Source organism: Harpegnathos saltator, unplaced genomic scaffold, assembly GCF_003227715.2.
Source record: "Harpegnathos saltator strain DR-91 unplaced genomic scaffold, Hsal_v8.6 scaffold86, whole genome shotgun sequence".
NCBI lineage: Eukaryota > Metazoa > Arthropoda > Insecta > Hymenoptera > Formicidae > Harpegnathos > Harpegnathos saltator.
The window spans coordinates 42,989-60,363 of NW_020230713.1; the positions used below are offsets into that span (position 1 = coordinate 42,989).

The window sequence follows — 17,375 nt, forward strand, 5'->3', positions numbered from 1 at the left end:
TATTATATAAAAACTTTATTTTATTTAAGTGTACAAAACATTTTTATAGGTTTCATTATGACTTTTTATTATATAACTGTAAAAGATAGGACTTTTGTTAGGATAATTGTAACTTAACTTCTTATGATTAATATGTCCATTCTCAACTTTTTTTTTTCTCTTTAAAATGCGAATAAACTTATTCAGTTTAATTATCAATAATACAGATTAGTGCGTATAGATTTTACATTTTTAACAAGGTTGTTAAAGTTCCACTTGTATATTTTAACACTATTAATGTTCGAAGAAACTCAAATTGGAATTTGTGTAGGTGTAGGTAATACTTTGTGAACTTATATCGTATTTACGTTATTATGTAATATCTTATTTTTAAAGCTTATACGATATTGATCAACATTACAGTCTAATTAATAAATTAAAGTGAAATATAACGAGATATGTTGACACTTGCGATGTATTTATTCTTGTCTCATTACGTAGTGACACTTTAGCTATCAGCGCTTCTCCATTCGCCGTTACTGTCGGTTACCTTTGTTGCCAATTTTCTTTGTCGTATATTACTGTGCCATACGCCGTAAAAGAAATATATGCACAGACCTGCGATATCATCCAAGATTAGTTATAGTTGTATTCGTTCACGCTTATATCTGTTCGTATAACACACATACCAATTGCTGTCCACACGGCGAATCGTATCCATGTCAGTGAGTCCAGCATCATCATTAAATAAATATTGAAAAGGATGCTGACTGCCGGTAAAAATGGCACTAGCGGCACCTATTTATTATATAAGGATTAGTACGATAATATTAATGTAATTGTTTCAGAACTATAATTTCAAGAGTACATCTTACCGTAAACGAAAGCTTCTTGCCGGAAACTGGTTGAAGGTACATAAAGCAGAGCGTAACTACAAGCGCAGCGGCCAGTATTACGAGTGGCACGATGAATATCGCTTTACCGGCACCGATCTCTGTGCTGCACATCGATATGAGAAGAGAGATGCAGATACACAGGATGACTGCAAAAAGAAGTTGCAATAAAATAATGTATCAGACGACGCAGTGGAGCAATGACAGAATGCAATTGACGACGAATCTTACCGTAGCAAAGCACGAGAGCAGTAACGATCTGCGCGGTGAGTTTCGTGGAGTACCTCAATTTATTCGCATTCACTAATTGCTTGATGATGAATACGAACGTCCTCGGATCACGATCACCTTTTTTCTCATACTCTTCACTCTCTTCGTATCTGCAAGAGAGACACGTTAATTATTTTTGTTAATCAACGGTCTGATCTTTTAGATTATTAACCACCGTTTTCACTGACGTCGAGTAACTCTGATTTTGGTTCAATCGATTTTTTTGTTAATATTAAAAATAAATTTTTGTTAATATTAAAAATAAAATTACACCATATGAAGCTGACTGAACTCTTTACGACGAAATCATCGGTTGTGAGCGCACTATTCGCTCTAACTATTAAATTAACTTGAGTTTCTCACCGTAGGATAAGCACGCAAGCTGCAACGATCGAGTACGCGAGTAACGTGCCGATACTCATCATGTCGATCAACTGCTCCAGATCGAAGACCGCCGCTAGAACACCTGCAGCAACATTTTACTTGAGCGATAACACGACTTTAAGGACAGTTAAGGAATCGCGACATAATATACCTGTGAAAAGTCCGGCTATGAACGTGCCCATCAGCGGTGTCTGGAATCGTGAGCTTATTTTACCCATCCACGCGAATATCAACCCATCCGAAGCCATGGCGTAGATCACCCGCGGCAGCGGAAACATTGAGCCTAACAAACTGAGGCAATTGTTCGTAAGTCAAATTAAATTACAATTTAATTTTTTTTTTTTTTTTTTTTAAGATTAATACTGCGGAGTGGGTGCTGTTACCTGGCGCAAAGTCCGCATATCGCGCCGACCGATACAAGCCATTTCGCCCACTCCCATCCTACTTTATCGAACATATGTGGGAACGGTGCTTTGGCATTTTGTTCGTAATAAGGCAGCACGGTGGTGAGCACAGCTGAGACGCCGAAGTATGCCAAGAAGACAATCAACAGCGAGGCCACGATGGCAATTGGAATGGATCTTTGCGGGTTTTTGGCCTCTTCTCCAGTGGTAGCCACGCAATCGAAACCGATGAATCCGTAGAAGCATTTTGCTGCTCCGGCTATGATGCCTGATACACCGTAAGGAGCGAATCCGCCGGTTCCATAGGGGCAATTATTCTTCGTGCACTCGGGTTTTGTTTTCCAGTTATTAATGTCAGCTGCAGTTTGCAATATGTTCGATTAATATGTCGATAGTTGTTTCTTTAATCTGGAATACGCGACGTTCATCAACAAAAGAAAAAGAAGTAAGGAGCTGAGAATTTGTTCAAAGTATAGGTTTCTCACATTCTTGCTACGACTAATTTTTCTATATAAAGACTTGGATAGAAATTGATTTTTGAAACTAAACTGCCATTTCTCACTACATTCCATATATGTCTTTTGATAAAGCACAGCAAGATTATGATTTTAATTTATTTAAAAGCAGAAATTTTTAACCGTAAAATATCTTTAATTGTTTCTCAGTTGAGTGAGAATTTGTTCGTTAGAAGAGCTAGTTGTACATGTTGGTTGAAAAAGATTCGAATCTCGGAGCAGACACCGATCTTCATTTTCGAAGTCTCGAGGCGCCGCTGTATTTCATGAGCAACGGAGATTGTGACATAACTTGACACAAGTCAGACATAACGTATTCGAGTAGACCTGATTTAATCAACCCGAAGTTGATCAAACCTACATTGTTGAGTCGAACATGCACGAGTAAGCTTTGTGATTGATTAATAGAGCCTTGTGATGTCATTTACCCCCGGATCGATTAACCCAGGTCCACTCGAATATGCTACTTTGTACTTTACATCTTCAAGTGATAGAACACAACAACAAGTCAGACGGACTCGTACTTTGTCGTGAAAAATACATAAGATTCAACGTGCTATAAAAATGAGTTCCATAAAAATGATTTATTGAAATCTATTTTTATATTATCGAATATAAAGTTTGTTTTTATTACGATTTTACACGGATATAAATAAAGATCCATCAAGTGCTATATTTGACAGTATGAAATTGATCGAGTTGCATTGTGTAAATAAACAAATACATACAAATATTATTTAAACAATTTGAAAGGATCATTTAAACCAAAGTTACCACTCGCTGAATCTTAATATTTTCTTCTTTGTGAATTCGTTTGTGAATTTTGTTCTGAGAAGGAAACGTATAAGAAAGAAACACGAATTAAAGAAATATACCTTTGAAGGATCCAGCAATCACGACGAAGAGCACGACCGCGAGATTCACTAGGGTGAAGATATTGTTCGCGAACGAGGATTCCTTGGCTCCAAAGGCAACCGCAGCTGAGAAGAAGATCACAAATTGCCATCAGCAGCCATTTTTATTTCTGCCACATAATTGTATAACAAATCAAGAAGAGTTATTAATAGCATTTCTCGGTATGTAATACTAAAGGTATGTTATCTGTACATTGAAAAACTTTCATCACCTGCAAATACCAAGGTGATGCCGAAAGCGAAAAAGTCCGGGTACGATGACATGTATTCAACATTGATCGGCGCCGCTGACGTAAAGGCGTTCTTCATCGTGTTATTGGACAGCGTATCGATGTACTCGCTGAGGGCCCGCACCACGCTGGCTACACCAATTACATACTCCAAAACCAGAGTCCAGCCGATGATAAACGCCACGAATTCGCCCATCGTGACATAGCTGTAAACGTACGCGGATCCAGCTCGTGGTACTCGCGCGCCGAACTCGGCATAACAGATACCTGCAAAGACAATAATCTAACATCTGAGAAAACAGTATTAATTAAGAAATGGTAACACTTGGCTAATCAATTAATTCGAGTGAAGTAATTAATTTTTTCTGTTTCTTTTTTTTTTTTCTTAAGAAGTTGCGAAACGCGCTTAAAAAACGCTTATCTCGCCTACCCGGTGAGGCAACACTCGTCAGGTATCTACTGTATTATTTTCTGCATAGCTTGCATTATTGCGTGACATTAAGATTGAGACGCACTTGAGAAGCAGCTAAAACACTCGGTGGGCAAAATCAGTTTTCATTATTCACTCAGAGATTATTTTAATTCATATTTTCAGCCTTAAATAATTTTTTTTGGAATGGGTGTTTCACGATCGCGAGGTCAGAAAACCGGACAGGAGAATGATGCTTATCCAGAAAATTAGATGATTATCAAGATTTGTTTTGAAAGCGACATTCGAAATTCTTATTTATAATCGAATATTTCATAACGGCAGGTAGAGGCAGACGAGGTAGATCGATAACGAATCGAATCAGTCGCTTTTTTATCTCGTATCAGCACAGCTGGTGCATACCTGCAAACATCGATGCTACCGCGGCGATAGCGAATGAAATCACCACCGCGGGACCTGCAGTGGACTTTGAAACGGATCCTGCCAGGACGTAGACACCCACTCCCAGGGTAGCGCCGATTCCCAAGGCCGTGAGATCGACAGCTGACAAATACCGTGCTAGCTGCGTGTCCATGGTGACATCCATCATCTTCTTGCGGCTAAATGCCTTGTACACGCTGCTAAATTTCCACTTCATGTTGTACAGCTGCAACGAGGTACACGCCGCATTAAAATGTACTTAACATAAAAAAAATGATCGCGAAGAGATTTGTTAAAAACCTCACGATTCTTCATTTAATATTTCGCTCACGTGCTTTTTTATTTATAATACAAAAACGGGACACAAAATCGCAAGTTTGACGATTGACTCACCTCAACGAGCTGCATCACAACAGAATCCATTTTTCTTTTCTGTTTTTTTTTCAAGTGTAATACAAGAACCTTCAAGCGGGATATTCTACAAACTGTCCATCGAACAGTTGTCGCGCGACTAAGGGGATTTAATTGAAATGCCTTTATATAAATCAAGAGCATGGCACATCACGCGTCGGAGATCTCTTCGATGCGCTTAATTGGTCAAGTTAACGCGCCACTGATAGAACACGGCCCTATTGTGGACCTTCGTTCGATATTTATCAAGACTAAATTTCATTGACACTTTGACGCGTCCCCCCGTCTCTCCCATTGCGGTAACTTAAATATTTTCCAGAATCCGATTATAAGTTCTCTCCGTGGTTTGCGATCGCAGCTATTCAACTTGCTAATTTCATTCGCTTATTTTGTACGAGCGCGCGTATTTTCGGCATTGCAATTCGTACGGCCCGTTAAAATACTACGAGAAGTTAAAATCGAAGAGAAAATAAGAATCGATACAATACAAATTTTGTCGCTACGCTTTTTATACAGACTGTCAGACACACGATAGCGGAATTTCACAATCTAATCGAAGTTTGGAGAGAGAGAGAGCGCACATTCCACAACTTTTCAGTCACTAAATTATCTGCGATCAACGAACTTCATACACGTTTGTATTGTTGTCTATGTTAATTTGCTTCGAGGATAATCACTGATAACGAGAAGATAAGAGCTTGAGTTTAATTTTCGTGGAAGCACGATGGATTTTGCGTTAACTAGTGTATTGTTACGAGTAGACCACTCAAGTACACACATGAATCGTGATGCGTAAGTAATGAGTAATAGCGTAATTTAGTTGTTTTTGTGTCTGATCATGAGTTAACTAATTCTTCAGAATCTTGCCATACATATTGTTTTTCTATGAATTGGTTCTCCAGTCTAATAATTACTTACCTGTATTAAACTACGGACCATGGTGATAAATTGGCAACGTAATACGACACGTAATTTGACGATAAGAATTATTGTCCGTTAATATCGCAATACAAGAATGATATATGTTTGTGTCGTTTATTTTTCGAGGAATAATTCTCACTTGGATCGTCTACCGATTTGCGAAGTCGTAATTTTTTTTTTCTGCAGCGATAGCACGTTCGCGATATAAGTACGTGAAATACCTGTTCGAAGCGAAAGTAGTTTTACGGCTGCGCACAAACTTGTCACGTTGTTGCTGCAACAGCACACGCGCACGACTGATAATCATACGATAGGCGGCGATTGCACAGTCTTGGAATTGTTTTCACCGAATATAATAACTATCCTTTATTTCGCTTATCTGAGTGCAAAGAGATATCGATTATCCCCTGTACGACAGAGCCTGATACGCGAGTGATCGCATAGACGATATATCACTCTTCAAGTTCAACGTCTCTTCTAACAATTCGCGATATGTTTCGCTTATGCGAATGGTTAGTTCAGTCACGAAAAATTCTGTCACTATCTGTCTCTATATTCGGCAAATTACAAATATCCGAATGTGCAATATTCTTTGTGTGATAAAGCGTAACCGATTGCCGTAAATTTGCTCGCTTGTTATGAAACAAAAACTCGATGTTTCCAAAGTTATAGTTTTATTTAAAAAAGGAAGAACTATACGCTACATACATATAATAAAGAATATTATAAAAATAGACGAAAATTATACGTGCATATATATATATAGATATAATCTAACAGATGGAATATCATCTCAATTGGACGGATCAAGTGCTATATAATATATACAGCTGTGATTTTTCACTAGATAGAATACAGAACAATGATCATTAATTTACAAGGTATAAAACAATATAAATGTTAAACTTGCAATAAACAATTGTGAGTTACTTAACAATCATATGAAAGCACATTATCTATTTGTTCAAATGAGATTCTTATCTACAAATATATTACATCATAATATCATTGATGCAAATATTTGAGATAGCTAAATAGTTTACATATTTGTAATGTTTCGCACAATATAAGATTAGATAAAACTTATTGTATTTAAACTCGCTAGAAAAATCTAAAATTATCTGATAAAAATTATTAAATTATTAATTAAAAGCTGATGTACTAACAAATGAACTTAGAAATTTTCAGTCGGCAGTGCTGAGATTCATCATTTGTTAGCTGACTAAAACATCAGCTACTCACATAATTATTGTTTATGTATCATGATTATATTTGTGCCTCTGCAGGTCAGAATTGTCATTGAAACCTCATTGCACCCAGTAATGAGATTAAAATTGTTGCAAGAAATATGCCATTGTATAATTTTGTTTCATTGGCAGCAGACTGAAGCAAACGATGAGACATTTGTTAACAGTATATATTTTTTTACTTTTCTTAAATTATGGATCAAGTCATACTTACTATAACATAATAATTACACCTGTCACCCTGACAACAATCTGAACACTTCCAGTCCTGATACCATATATGCGTGCAGTCAGGCATATTATTACGCTGTAGCCTTTCACATTCCTTTTTGGTAGAACATTTTTTAGAGACATAAAATTGTTTCTTTGCACCCTGTGACCAATATGGCGTACCTAAGAGAATAGATTAAATTTGTTAGTCATATGTATACACAGTTAAATTCAAAAATATGAAGTATAGAAAATTGAACGTAAAAACATTAATTACATGTAAGATTATAAATTAATGTGTCAAATTAACTTGGTTATCTTAAATAAAAAAAAAAATCATGCCATTGAAAACAAAGTACTCAAGTACTGAAATGCAGATATCAATGCTGATATGTATTAATTAAAGTAAATGTTTCTTTATCGATTCTACTTGAGAGGGAATATGAGAGTTGAGAGTTGCTTGTGTTAAAGTGGAGAACTGATAAGGAATATGCACTCAAATCTTACGCATGATACTACACATAACCTCAAACAAAGGGTAATGATATTGAAGTAAAATGCGCACTCACTTCCCCATTTGATTTCCGTGTAGCAGACGTCTTGATCTTGTTCGCAGGTTTTGATAGTATTTAGGCATTTGTCTTGATTACCCTCCTGATTTGTACAAACGTAACACTCCAGGGCGTGGCCTGCAGCGAAACATTTATCATACGCAAAGAATGAAGGCAGGGACGAGGGCGAAAAACAAGAGGGTTCTACGAAATTTAACTACTTACCGAATGATACGCAACAGATAACAAGCAGCACGATACGCCAGTTAAAGTCTGGCATTTTACCGCACGTGAGATAACGAGCAATTATTAACTTTGAACGCAATTGACAGTAGGGATGGGTGATATCACTTCGATTATTTTGACATCGATTGTTTTTATCTTACAAAATCGATTATCGTATGATGTTTTTTTATCTTGATTACTCACTAGACGATAGTTTTTTGTTCGATGTTACTAGAATCGTTGTACCTAACAGCGTACTGAGCTGATTTGAACTTTGGACTGACACAAACTGCTCTGAGAGTAATTAAGAGTCTACAAGATCCAGAATTATGAATCAATAGCAGTATTGATTAATAGCATGTATAAGAATGTACATGTATATGAACATAGAAGCGCTGTTTTGCATTTTTGTCGCTTGAGGCTCTCAGGATCAATACGGGATTTATCTTTAGTTGTTATAAATCTTTAAACTAGGCGTTTTTTGTGAACTTTTAGAATTGTATTTGATAATATTGATCAAATTACATATAATATATATTATATAACATAGTGTCACTGTTGTATATTTGCTTTTAGCGGAAATCTTCAAAAATAGAAATATCGTTGCAAAAATTAAAAGCAATTATGTTGGAGCTCTTCTGATGGAAGAAAATCTTCGAAGGTAGTGCCATCTAACGTACTTCGATGAGTGTTATCACCGACGAGATACTATAAAGACTGTTGGTCTTACGGAATTTAGCCTACCAGAGAAATCTCGCTGTGCATTAGCGCCCTCTTAGGAATATCGTGGCCGGAATATGAAACAAAGCTCGAAATAAGCATGGATGGTAACAGATATGAAATAATGAGAAAAAGATATCGGAAAGTATAAAAAAACTATCAATACGGAAAACCATATGCTCTTACCGATGCTCTCGTACTTGAGTCATCAAACAATACATGAAGACCCGAGAGAAAAAGATGTCTAAAAAGATGTCCAAAACATCAGGACGCCTCTTAGACTTCTATTTACGACAATACTGCTTTCCCCATTGTCGGTGCAATGTTATCACAGTTAATTAAATCCAGCCTCTATTGTTTGTGTTTTTGCGCAGTAAAGAAAAATATTTCCGAGCAATGTGTTTAATGGACGATTAGCAATCAGTAAGCCTGATTAAATCGAGAAATGTATAATCATCAATATCCACCGATCAGTTTGCTTGCTAAGCGCATTATATAATGTAAGAAAAATAGAATGTGAGAAAAATATATATATATATACAATATATACTTTTGACGTCACAATGCGCCCATCTGTTTCCACCGTTTCACTTATACATGTCGAATAAAATTCCTCGCGAATATCTTCGATCGTCTGAAAACGCACGTGCGCGCGTGCCAATATTACAAAAATTTCCGTTCTTGCCAAATAGTATCAATGAAGATAAAATGCGAGACCCATAATTCCCGTTTATCCGCATTGTTATCGCGCGTGAGTAAACGGAGGTAGCTGATGAAGAAGGCGGATGACCATCGTATTATGACGTGTAATATGTGAATAATGTCCGTCTCTCTCTTTCTCTTTCTTAGTTTTAGCTCCAGGCATCTAAGAAGACGAATTAGAGTTTGATGAAGTACCACTGTTCGGTTTGAAGGTTGGAATTACTCAATATTCGTCTAGTGAACCGAGTCGCGCAGTCGTTAACGTCCGATCGATCGCTCGCTCGCTCGCTCGATCGACCGCTTGTTCGATGGATCGCTCTCTCGTAATCGATGGAAATTCGAAGAACGCGCGCAAGGAGGTTAGAATCGGAGTTCTAGGTCATAATCAGGAAGAAATGCGCAACTGGGACTCTGCACGGTTTTCAAGGACGAGCGAGAGGACGATTGAGTCATTTTTCGCAACTGTACACCTGGCCCGAAGCACGTATGTTCTTTCTACTACGTAGAATTGTCAAAGTTTTCATCACTTGTTGGGCGAACGTCGCGGATGAACTCGTGAAAATCAATCGATGGTCAAACAATGATGAAGCTGGAGGAACGATCAGCTAAGTGGAATTCTAAATTTACATTTCTAAATTTACGCTTTTATGTTACACTCTAAATTTACAACATCGCGCATTACGGTGCTAAGATAACGCGCAATGAACGACGAGTGATTACCGCCGACGAGTCACAGCGCGCGTATTCGTCCGACAATTTTCTGGACGGTGACCCGGTCACATCGAGCAGCGTGGGCAGCGTGTCCTTTAATCGGGTGAACTTTTACGTGAGTACTTCCACAGTCCTGTGGGATGGCCCGCGGACATTCCGGGACACACGGCGCACGTACCTTCCCGCACGTGTCGCGTGCGCGAGCACGTGTGTGTCTGTCTGTCTCTCTGGTATGTGTGTGTGTGTGCGTGCGTGCGCGCACGCTCATGAGGACTCTCTGTGCATGGTCACGTTATTAAAAATAGCCCGAGGGTATTATTGACCCGCGCGTCACAACTTGGGTTACAGTCTTTCCAGCTGACCGGCTTAGGATCAAACTATAGCACGTCGTCGTTGTTGTCTCTCTAATAAGAGGCGTAAGTAATAAGGACGATGCTTGGACGAACGGACGATCCCGAGCTTACCGATTTTTACGTATCGCTCCAATGGCTTCTCCCAGCTTCTCCGGTTTCGGTGTCTTCCGCACCGACGAGGACCAACCGCGATCGATGCCTGTTGCCGAAAGATACTCGCCGGTGCGAATGAAAGCCGATGCGAATCACAGGCGCGAGATGGAAACGCACGCGGATCCGTGCATTATCGTCAAATGTAATAGCATTACTGCTCCGTTACTACCGTGGCACGCGATGGAAAGGCCTTTATTGAGATTCCGTGTCATCGATCTTGTTATCTTACCCGCCGTGCCGTTCGACGAAGTGTCTATTCCGACTGAACTTTGGAACGTCATATAATATAATTCACACACGCGCGGTGGTTCCTCCGGGAAGAAAAAATGCGCAATATCAGGCATTTGCGGGGATGGTGTGATCGGCGGATGCGAAATACACGCGTACGTCACGTTTATTTATAAATCTGTATTCAACACGGGGCTACGGTAGTAGGTACGGAGAAATTTTTACCGAGGTCGCCATCGAAATCAAACATTAAATTTTAAATACACAGCGACTGAATAAAATATCGGAGGACCGGAGCGCGGGGGTTCTACATGCTCGAATGAAATAATATGGACGAGGAGAAGGCGCTTTCTCTCTCTCTCTCTCTCTCTCTCTCTCTCTCTCTCTCTCTCTCTCTCTCACTGAAATATAAATATTCATAAAACATTTATTATTAACTCTCATGACATGTGTCTGTGTGTGTGTGAGAGAGAAAGAGAGAGAGAGAGAGAGAGAGAGAGAGAGAGAGAGAGAGAGAGAGAGAGAGAGAGAGAGAGAGAGAGAGAGAGAGAGAGAGAGAGAGAGAGAGAGAAGGTACGGGTTAGGTAAACTCTTTCAAGGATAAGGACATGGCCACCCTCGACCTCGGGATCGAGGCTTGGTCGGATCATAACGACCCGACCGCGGCACGTGCGATGTTAGCAAGGATACAGTGAAGGAAGCGCGTCTGACACCAGACGGTTATAACCACTGCACGCTGCCGCAACTCGCGACGCTGGCCGACGCAGCAGTGGCTGCGTCGTGTGTTTCCGTGAGCGAGTCGAAAAGGGCCGAGCGCTGTGCGAATCTGGAACGACCTGAAGTTGTCAGCGTACGTACGCTCTAATGGCGAGTAGGATCGGCCACAGAAGGGTTGATCTCCGCGTTTCGTATGCGAATATGTACGTCCCGGTGCTGTCTCTCACCAGGATCCAGCCGTCGTTCCAAGTAGGTAGGGCTGATAATGAGAGGGACAGAGAGAAACAGCGAGGTGGAGGGACACGCGCCAAAGTTGGGTCAGATGTAGGCGGGTGAAGGCAGAGGTCGAGCTTCCACCACCACCACCACCACCACCCTCTCGTAGCCGCGAGGCGAAGTCCGTAGGGAATTCTGCGAGCACGAAAGAACAAGGAAGGGGCATGATTCAGACACAGGGTTACAGGAAGGAAGGAAGGAAGACCGCAGGAGATATCGAGAGGGCGAGAAAGGAGAAAACATTGTACGTGCTTTTCCTGCTCCCATTCCTTTTCGCCATCCTCGTTCATCACGGTGCCGTGTGCAGCTCGCGGGTCTCGTGGCCGCCGTCGGATGTCGATATTCGAGTGCGCGGCGCAGGCTGAGCAGTAGCAGTGCCGAGCCACTGCGCCGAGAATCTAAAATTATCGGATAGCTCACGCGCGCGCGCGCGCGGCCTATACAGAGGAAAGAAAAAGAACAGAGGCTCGCGGTAGTCACGAGTGAAGGAAGACAGAGAGAGAGAGAGAGAGAGAGAGAGAGAGAGAGAGAGAGAGAGAGAGAGAGAGAGGCAAAAAGGCGACAGAGAGCGGCAATATAGAACGAGACGGACAGATCAACGGTACACGTTGTGACAGGTAATCCAGTGCAGGAACGGTAACATAGCCTTAGAAAAAGGAAGAGAAAGAAAATAAGTGTGGAAAAAGGAAAAGTAGGCGTTGGAGAGAGAGAAGACGCTTAATAGAAGGGAACGAGCAGGAGAGAGACAGCGCGACCAAGTAGTACAAGTAGTAGTAGTAACGGCTAGTACGAGCGTGGTGGGAAGCGCGAGAGAGCTCAGTCGAGCTTAACCGAAAGAGAGAGAGAGAGAGAGAGAGGGAGAGAGCGCGAGAAAAAGCGCGTTTCGCGAGAAGGAAGAGGAAGGAAACACACGAGACAGAGTCGAGCAGTCGATGCTGGGAGAGCGCGGTGTGCGCGCCGTGAAGTGAGGTAGATATCGCGCGTCGCTACCGCGCAGAAACAAGGACGGCAAGAGCGAGCGAGAAAGAGAGAGAGTGAGAGAGAGAGGTAGGCACAGAGGGGGCTAGACCAGCGGCGTGAAGTTGGAGCAAGACGCGTCGCTGGAGGAAGCGAAAGCGCAGCACCCGGCGGCGGGGATCGTCGAGAGGGAGAAACGAGCCGAGAGAGAAGGGTTGGTGGTGGAGGAGAGGAAAGCTATTATCTCTACAGGACAGGAATATACTATCTAGCACCTAGGCTCGCGTTGGACGTCGCAGAGTACGCCGGACGACGACGACTAGACCGAGAGGGTCGCGCGCGCGCCCAAGTCGACCGAGTGTGCAGGCGCCGCTGTGTGTTTGTCTTCGTCTCTCTCTCTCTCTCCCTCTCTCTTTCTCTCTCTCTCTCTCTCTCTCTCTCCCTCTCCCACTCTCTCATTCAGTCCCTCTCTCCTCTCCCACAGTTCCTCTCCGCCGTTCTCTCCCTCCCATCGGCCGTCAAGTGTCGCGCGCGCGAGACACACCGTCGTCGTCGGTCGGTGCGCCGTGTGACAGCTCTCGTGCGCGGTCTCTCCTCTGTGTTGACGTTCGATCGTCATACGCCGTACGTCGTTGTCCTCGCCGTCGACATCAAGCAGCTAACCTAACCGCGCGCGCGAGATCGAGTGCCGAGAGTAGTCGCGGCACCGCGCGCGGGCAGGCGGGCGGGCTTGACAGCTTCCGGGGAGGCCGGCGTCCCCGGCGACGAGCCGCGCGCTAGTGGCTCGGCATCCCACCGTCGAGCAGCAGCAGCAGTAGCAGCAGCAGCAGCAGCAACAGCAACATCGTCGACGAGACATCGTCGCCGATCGGTCATCATCATCGTCATCGGCGGCGGCGGCGGCGGCGGCGGCGGCACCATGGCGGACGATCAAGAGAACAACACGTGTGAGGACTCCCTCGGGCCGGGCGACACCAACACCGTCTTCGCCAAGAAGCTGCGCGGCCGGAAGGGCGCCCTCAAGAAGAAAAATGTCTACGTCGTCAAGAATCACAGCTTCATGCCGAGGTTCTTCAAGCAGCCCACCTTCTGCAGCCACTGCAAGGACTTCATATGGTGAGTGAGCGATATCGAATCTCTATTCTGTCACGATTGTCGTGTGCTGGGGCGACGCGCGAACCCGCACGCTCCCTGTTGCACTCGCGACGTCCGACCGCTTGCATCGAGGTGCATCGATTGGCGCTCTCTCGTTGAGACGGTCTTTCCCTTTCGTTATTATCCGAATCTAAGGCGGACGATCCGCTTCGGCGGATACGGGAGAGTCGTCGAGACGATCTTCGGCGCGCTACGTTGGAGCACGCCGTCGTTATTTTATTTAGTTGTAATTTCATAATAAGATAAGATATCATCAACACACACAACGCGTCGACGTTGCGTTGTCGATTCTGTGGCAGGGAACGCGTTACACACAAGTCAGCTAGTTTTTCTACTTTCAAGTTTTTACGCCGAACGTAGCAGGGGGGAAAAGAGTATACGCGGTCTATGCGCCGATATACGCCGCAACAGTTCGCGTTCGAAACCGGAGCTCCGAAACCGACGTCGCGTAACTGACCGCGTAACTAAACTACGCTAGAGCGCGCGCGCTCTTTCACTCTCGCGTATTCTATTCTATTTCGGCTTGGACCGTTAGCATCGCACGGTCGTTACTATGATTAGCCTCATTATTCGAGCGCGTTCAAGCCCGATAACTCGCGCGCGTCGGCGAATTCTGTCTCTGTCCGCTCCGGCATGCTCTTGCCTCCGCGTAAGCGTGTGCGTCGGGATGCGTTCCGGTAACGATCGAGTTTGCATCCCCGGGAGAATAGCAGGTGAACGCCTCGGGGTCCGAAGCTCTCACCACGAGGTGGCTTGCGTCGACGATCCTGCTCGGCTAACAAGGAATCCTCGGGAATACCCGTGTCCCCGTCGATTTTCACCAAAGTTTATTAGCGGATAACTTTGACGCGCGATCGCATCGATTTCGGATGACATTCGCGCGCGCTTCGTCGTCGTATCCGCCCCGAAGGTGCACTCGCTCCCCACTCGAGTATCGAGTTGCCTGTTAGAGTTGCGATTTTCTTTCTCCTTTTTTCTTCTTTTATTTAGATCTCGTTGGAGAACCAAAGTTGTTATTCTTTTCGGAATTTCTCAAAATCGAGGACGGAGAACCGACGAGTACTATCGATTTCCTATCGCTTTTCTGCGGCGTATTTTTTTCTTTATCTTTTTCCCAACAACTTTCTTATCTTCCACGTATGCAGAGAAATGGCACTTGGTGCTTAGCTTTTTTTTCTTTGCGTACGCGTGACAACTATATGTAGTCGACGGGTTTTATTATTTTCGCGTGTCGGTGATAATCCACGATCGTGAATTTCTAATGGATGAATAGGAACGACTTTAACTTCATTTATTTACTCCTCGTCGGTTTCGTCGTGCGTTTTTTAGATCGCGATTTTACGCTCATGATATATTACGTGTTACGAGAGGAAGAGTTGGAGAGAACGAGAGATAGATTCGTAATCTCCGTGGTGACATATGGAACGATACGTCGCCGAAAGTGCTCATCAACTCGACATCGTTGCGACCAGTCGGTTTTATTTTACTTTTTTTTTCTTCACATTATTTTCATTATCGCATACGTTGCACACGATTTTTTCGCGATGGTAATCTTGTGCGCGAAATTTTTTTCCGCAGAGCAAAATTGTCCTTAATTATCGAAAAAAAAGAAAAAAAAAAAGAAAAAAGAAATAAAACGCGACGAAGAATTCTCGCCGCTCTTTCCGCTCTCGCGCCTCTGCTCGTCCTCGTATCCCCGATAGCATATTAATGACAGAGTTTGGAATTAATTACAAGTGGGACCACACCAGCAACTTCTCTCGAAATCCAGTCGGACGATTTAATCGTCGCGCATGGAATCGTTTTACTCGTCCGGAACTTCGCCGACGTTTCGTACTCGACTTTTGCGGATGAATCGGTCGACGCTGCTTTAACGTCGCGATTCTGCTCTTCCTCCTCCTCCTCCTCCTCTCGCCTCTCGCGAGACGTCGTGGTGCTCACCGTTGGACAGATACATAAATCCAGTCAATAATGACTCTCGGCTGCTGGCTGGTCCAGTGGAACGACAGCCAGTGGTTAAACGATCCGGCCTTGACGTACGGCCGTTCCGTTCTTCTCGTCCCGTCCGAATTAGAAATCGCGGCGATGCGAGAAGCGGCGGGCGCCGCGGGCTCGGACGTCTTTTCCGAGAGTCGCGTCAACTTCCCACAAAATGCTTTTCACCTGACCGGAACATCGACGCGCGCGGTTTTTCCCTTTTCGAGCTTACGCAACTTGCAATTTGAGCAGCGCAATCGCGAAGCTTGTGTCTACTCGAAATTGCTACGTACAGAGTGTCCCGGGCAGCGCGATCTCAGAGCTCTCTTATTTCAAACAAATCCTGTCCTGCGATGTACAAATCTCATCCTTGGATTCGTAAAATGACGTCTGTTTGTTTTTCGGTTGAAGATACGTGCGGCATACGCTGATGCCGGTGACATTGTAACAGACAGAAGAGGAGTACCCTCCGGATACTCGCAGCGTAACGGCGCTTTGAAAAGAGAACAATGCCGCGATGCGTCGACCTTTAATTTGGAGATAGGAGAATATGAAAGTCCGCGTATTTCTAGTGCGCGTAAAATCGATATATTTACATGCGACTTCATATCACGCGTAAAATCGATATATTTGCATACGACTTCATATCACGCATCGTCGTTGTTTCCGTCGATCATGTGGAAACATACGTAGGCAATCTGAAAAGTTCTCGACCTGACACATAACATGGCATTAGAAACTGTCAAGCTATAATTGTATTGGAAAGTGGCATCCCTGATATAAACCCATGTAAAATTTTATTCGATCTGTCGAGTCATTCGAGTGCGTATTTCTCAAACGTGTTTGGCATATTTTAATCGTTTTAAGCAAAATTCGTAAAATGGATTTTAAGCGTCGTTTCATAACTGTCGATGAAACTTGAATCCATCACTATACACCAGAGCGAAAAGAACCTTCCGGAATCACACTTTAATGATGGTATTGAATTATTGGAAAGACGTTGAAATAAATGTACTGAAGTTTCAGAAGATTATATTGAAAAATAAAACATATTTCACGGCAAAAAAAATTTTCTTTCATCGTTAGGCCGAGAACTTTTCAGACTGCCCTCGTATTTCGATAAAAATGATATATTTTTACATAAAATGCTGAATTTCCAGTCTGCATGAGCAACGATTGCTTGAATCGAACCTTTTGCTCTTGCGGCGTGTCGGCGCGCTCCCAGATCCGGAATATCTTTCACCCTGTTGTACCCTGTCTCGTTTGACACGAACGTATGTCTCGCGGTCGATCGTAACAGTTTTGGAGAGGCTGTGGCGGATTAATTTCAATCACGATTAACTCGAACCACTGGTTGCGCGTTCACCAAATTCACGAAACGATATTTCCTCTTGTTTCGTTTGATGGTGAAGGGGCTCGCTG

The 17,375-nt window shown here is 43.1% G+C and overlaps 2 protein-coding genes across 6 annotated transcripts in view; one reads left to right on the plus strand and one right to left on the minus strand.

Moving 5' to 3' along the window:
• Window positions 1–95: 95 nt before the first annotated feature.
• LOC105188498 (cationic amino acid transporter 2) lies at window positions 96–8,313 on the minus strand. Of its 4 annotated transcripts, XM_025307449.1 has the most exons (13): window positions 8,005–8,313; window positions 7,798–7,917; window positions 7,233–7,411; window positions 4,422–4,665; window positions 3,572–3,856; window positions 3,321–3,425; window positions 1,910–2,288; window positions 1,678–1,817; window positions 1,506–1,608; window positions 1,104–1,252; window positions 855–1,021; window positions 669–777; window positions 96–597 (listed from the first exon to the last, which is right to left on the minus strand). In XM_025307449.1, the coding sequence occupies exons 1-13, from the start codon at window positions 8,057–8,059 to the stop codon at window positions 488–490; spliced, it is 2,145 nt and encodes a 714-aa protein (XP_025163234.1). In that variant the 5' UTR covers window positions 8,060–8,313; the 3' UTR covers window positions 96–487. The 4 variants fall into 4 exon arrangements, with proteins under 4 accessions (XP_025163234.1, XP_011148305.1, XP_011148306.1 ...); XM_011150003.3 differs by lacking the exons at window positions 7,233–7,411; window positions 7,798–7,917; window positions 8,005–8,313 and adding an exon at window positions 5,769–6,404 and having other exon boundaries at window positions 421–597; XM_011150004.3 differs by lacking the exons at window positions 7,233–7,411; window positions 7,798–7,917; window positions 8,005–8,313 and adding an exon at window positions 5,993–6,403 and having other exon boundaries at window positions 421–597.
• A 5,018-nt stretch (window positions 8,314–13,331) lies between these two features.
• Window positions 13,332–17,375, plus strand: part of Pkc53E (Protein C kinase 53E) — a 54,674-nt gene continuing 50,630 nt past the window's right edge. For both annotated transcript variants that reach the window (XM_011150006.3, XM_011150007.3), the window contains exon 1: window positions 13,332–13,937. In XM_011150006.3, the coding sequence (XP_011148308.1) occupies window positions 13,741–13,937 (197 nt within the window). In that variant the 5' untranslated portion in view covers window positions 13,332–13,740. The remainder of the gene's footprint in view (window positions 13,938–17,375) is intronic.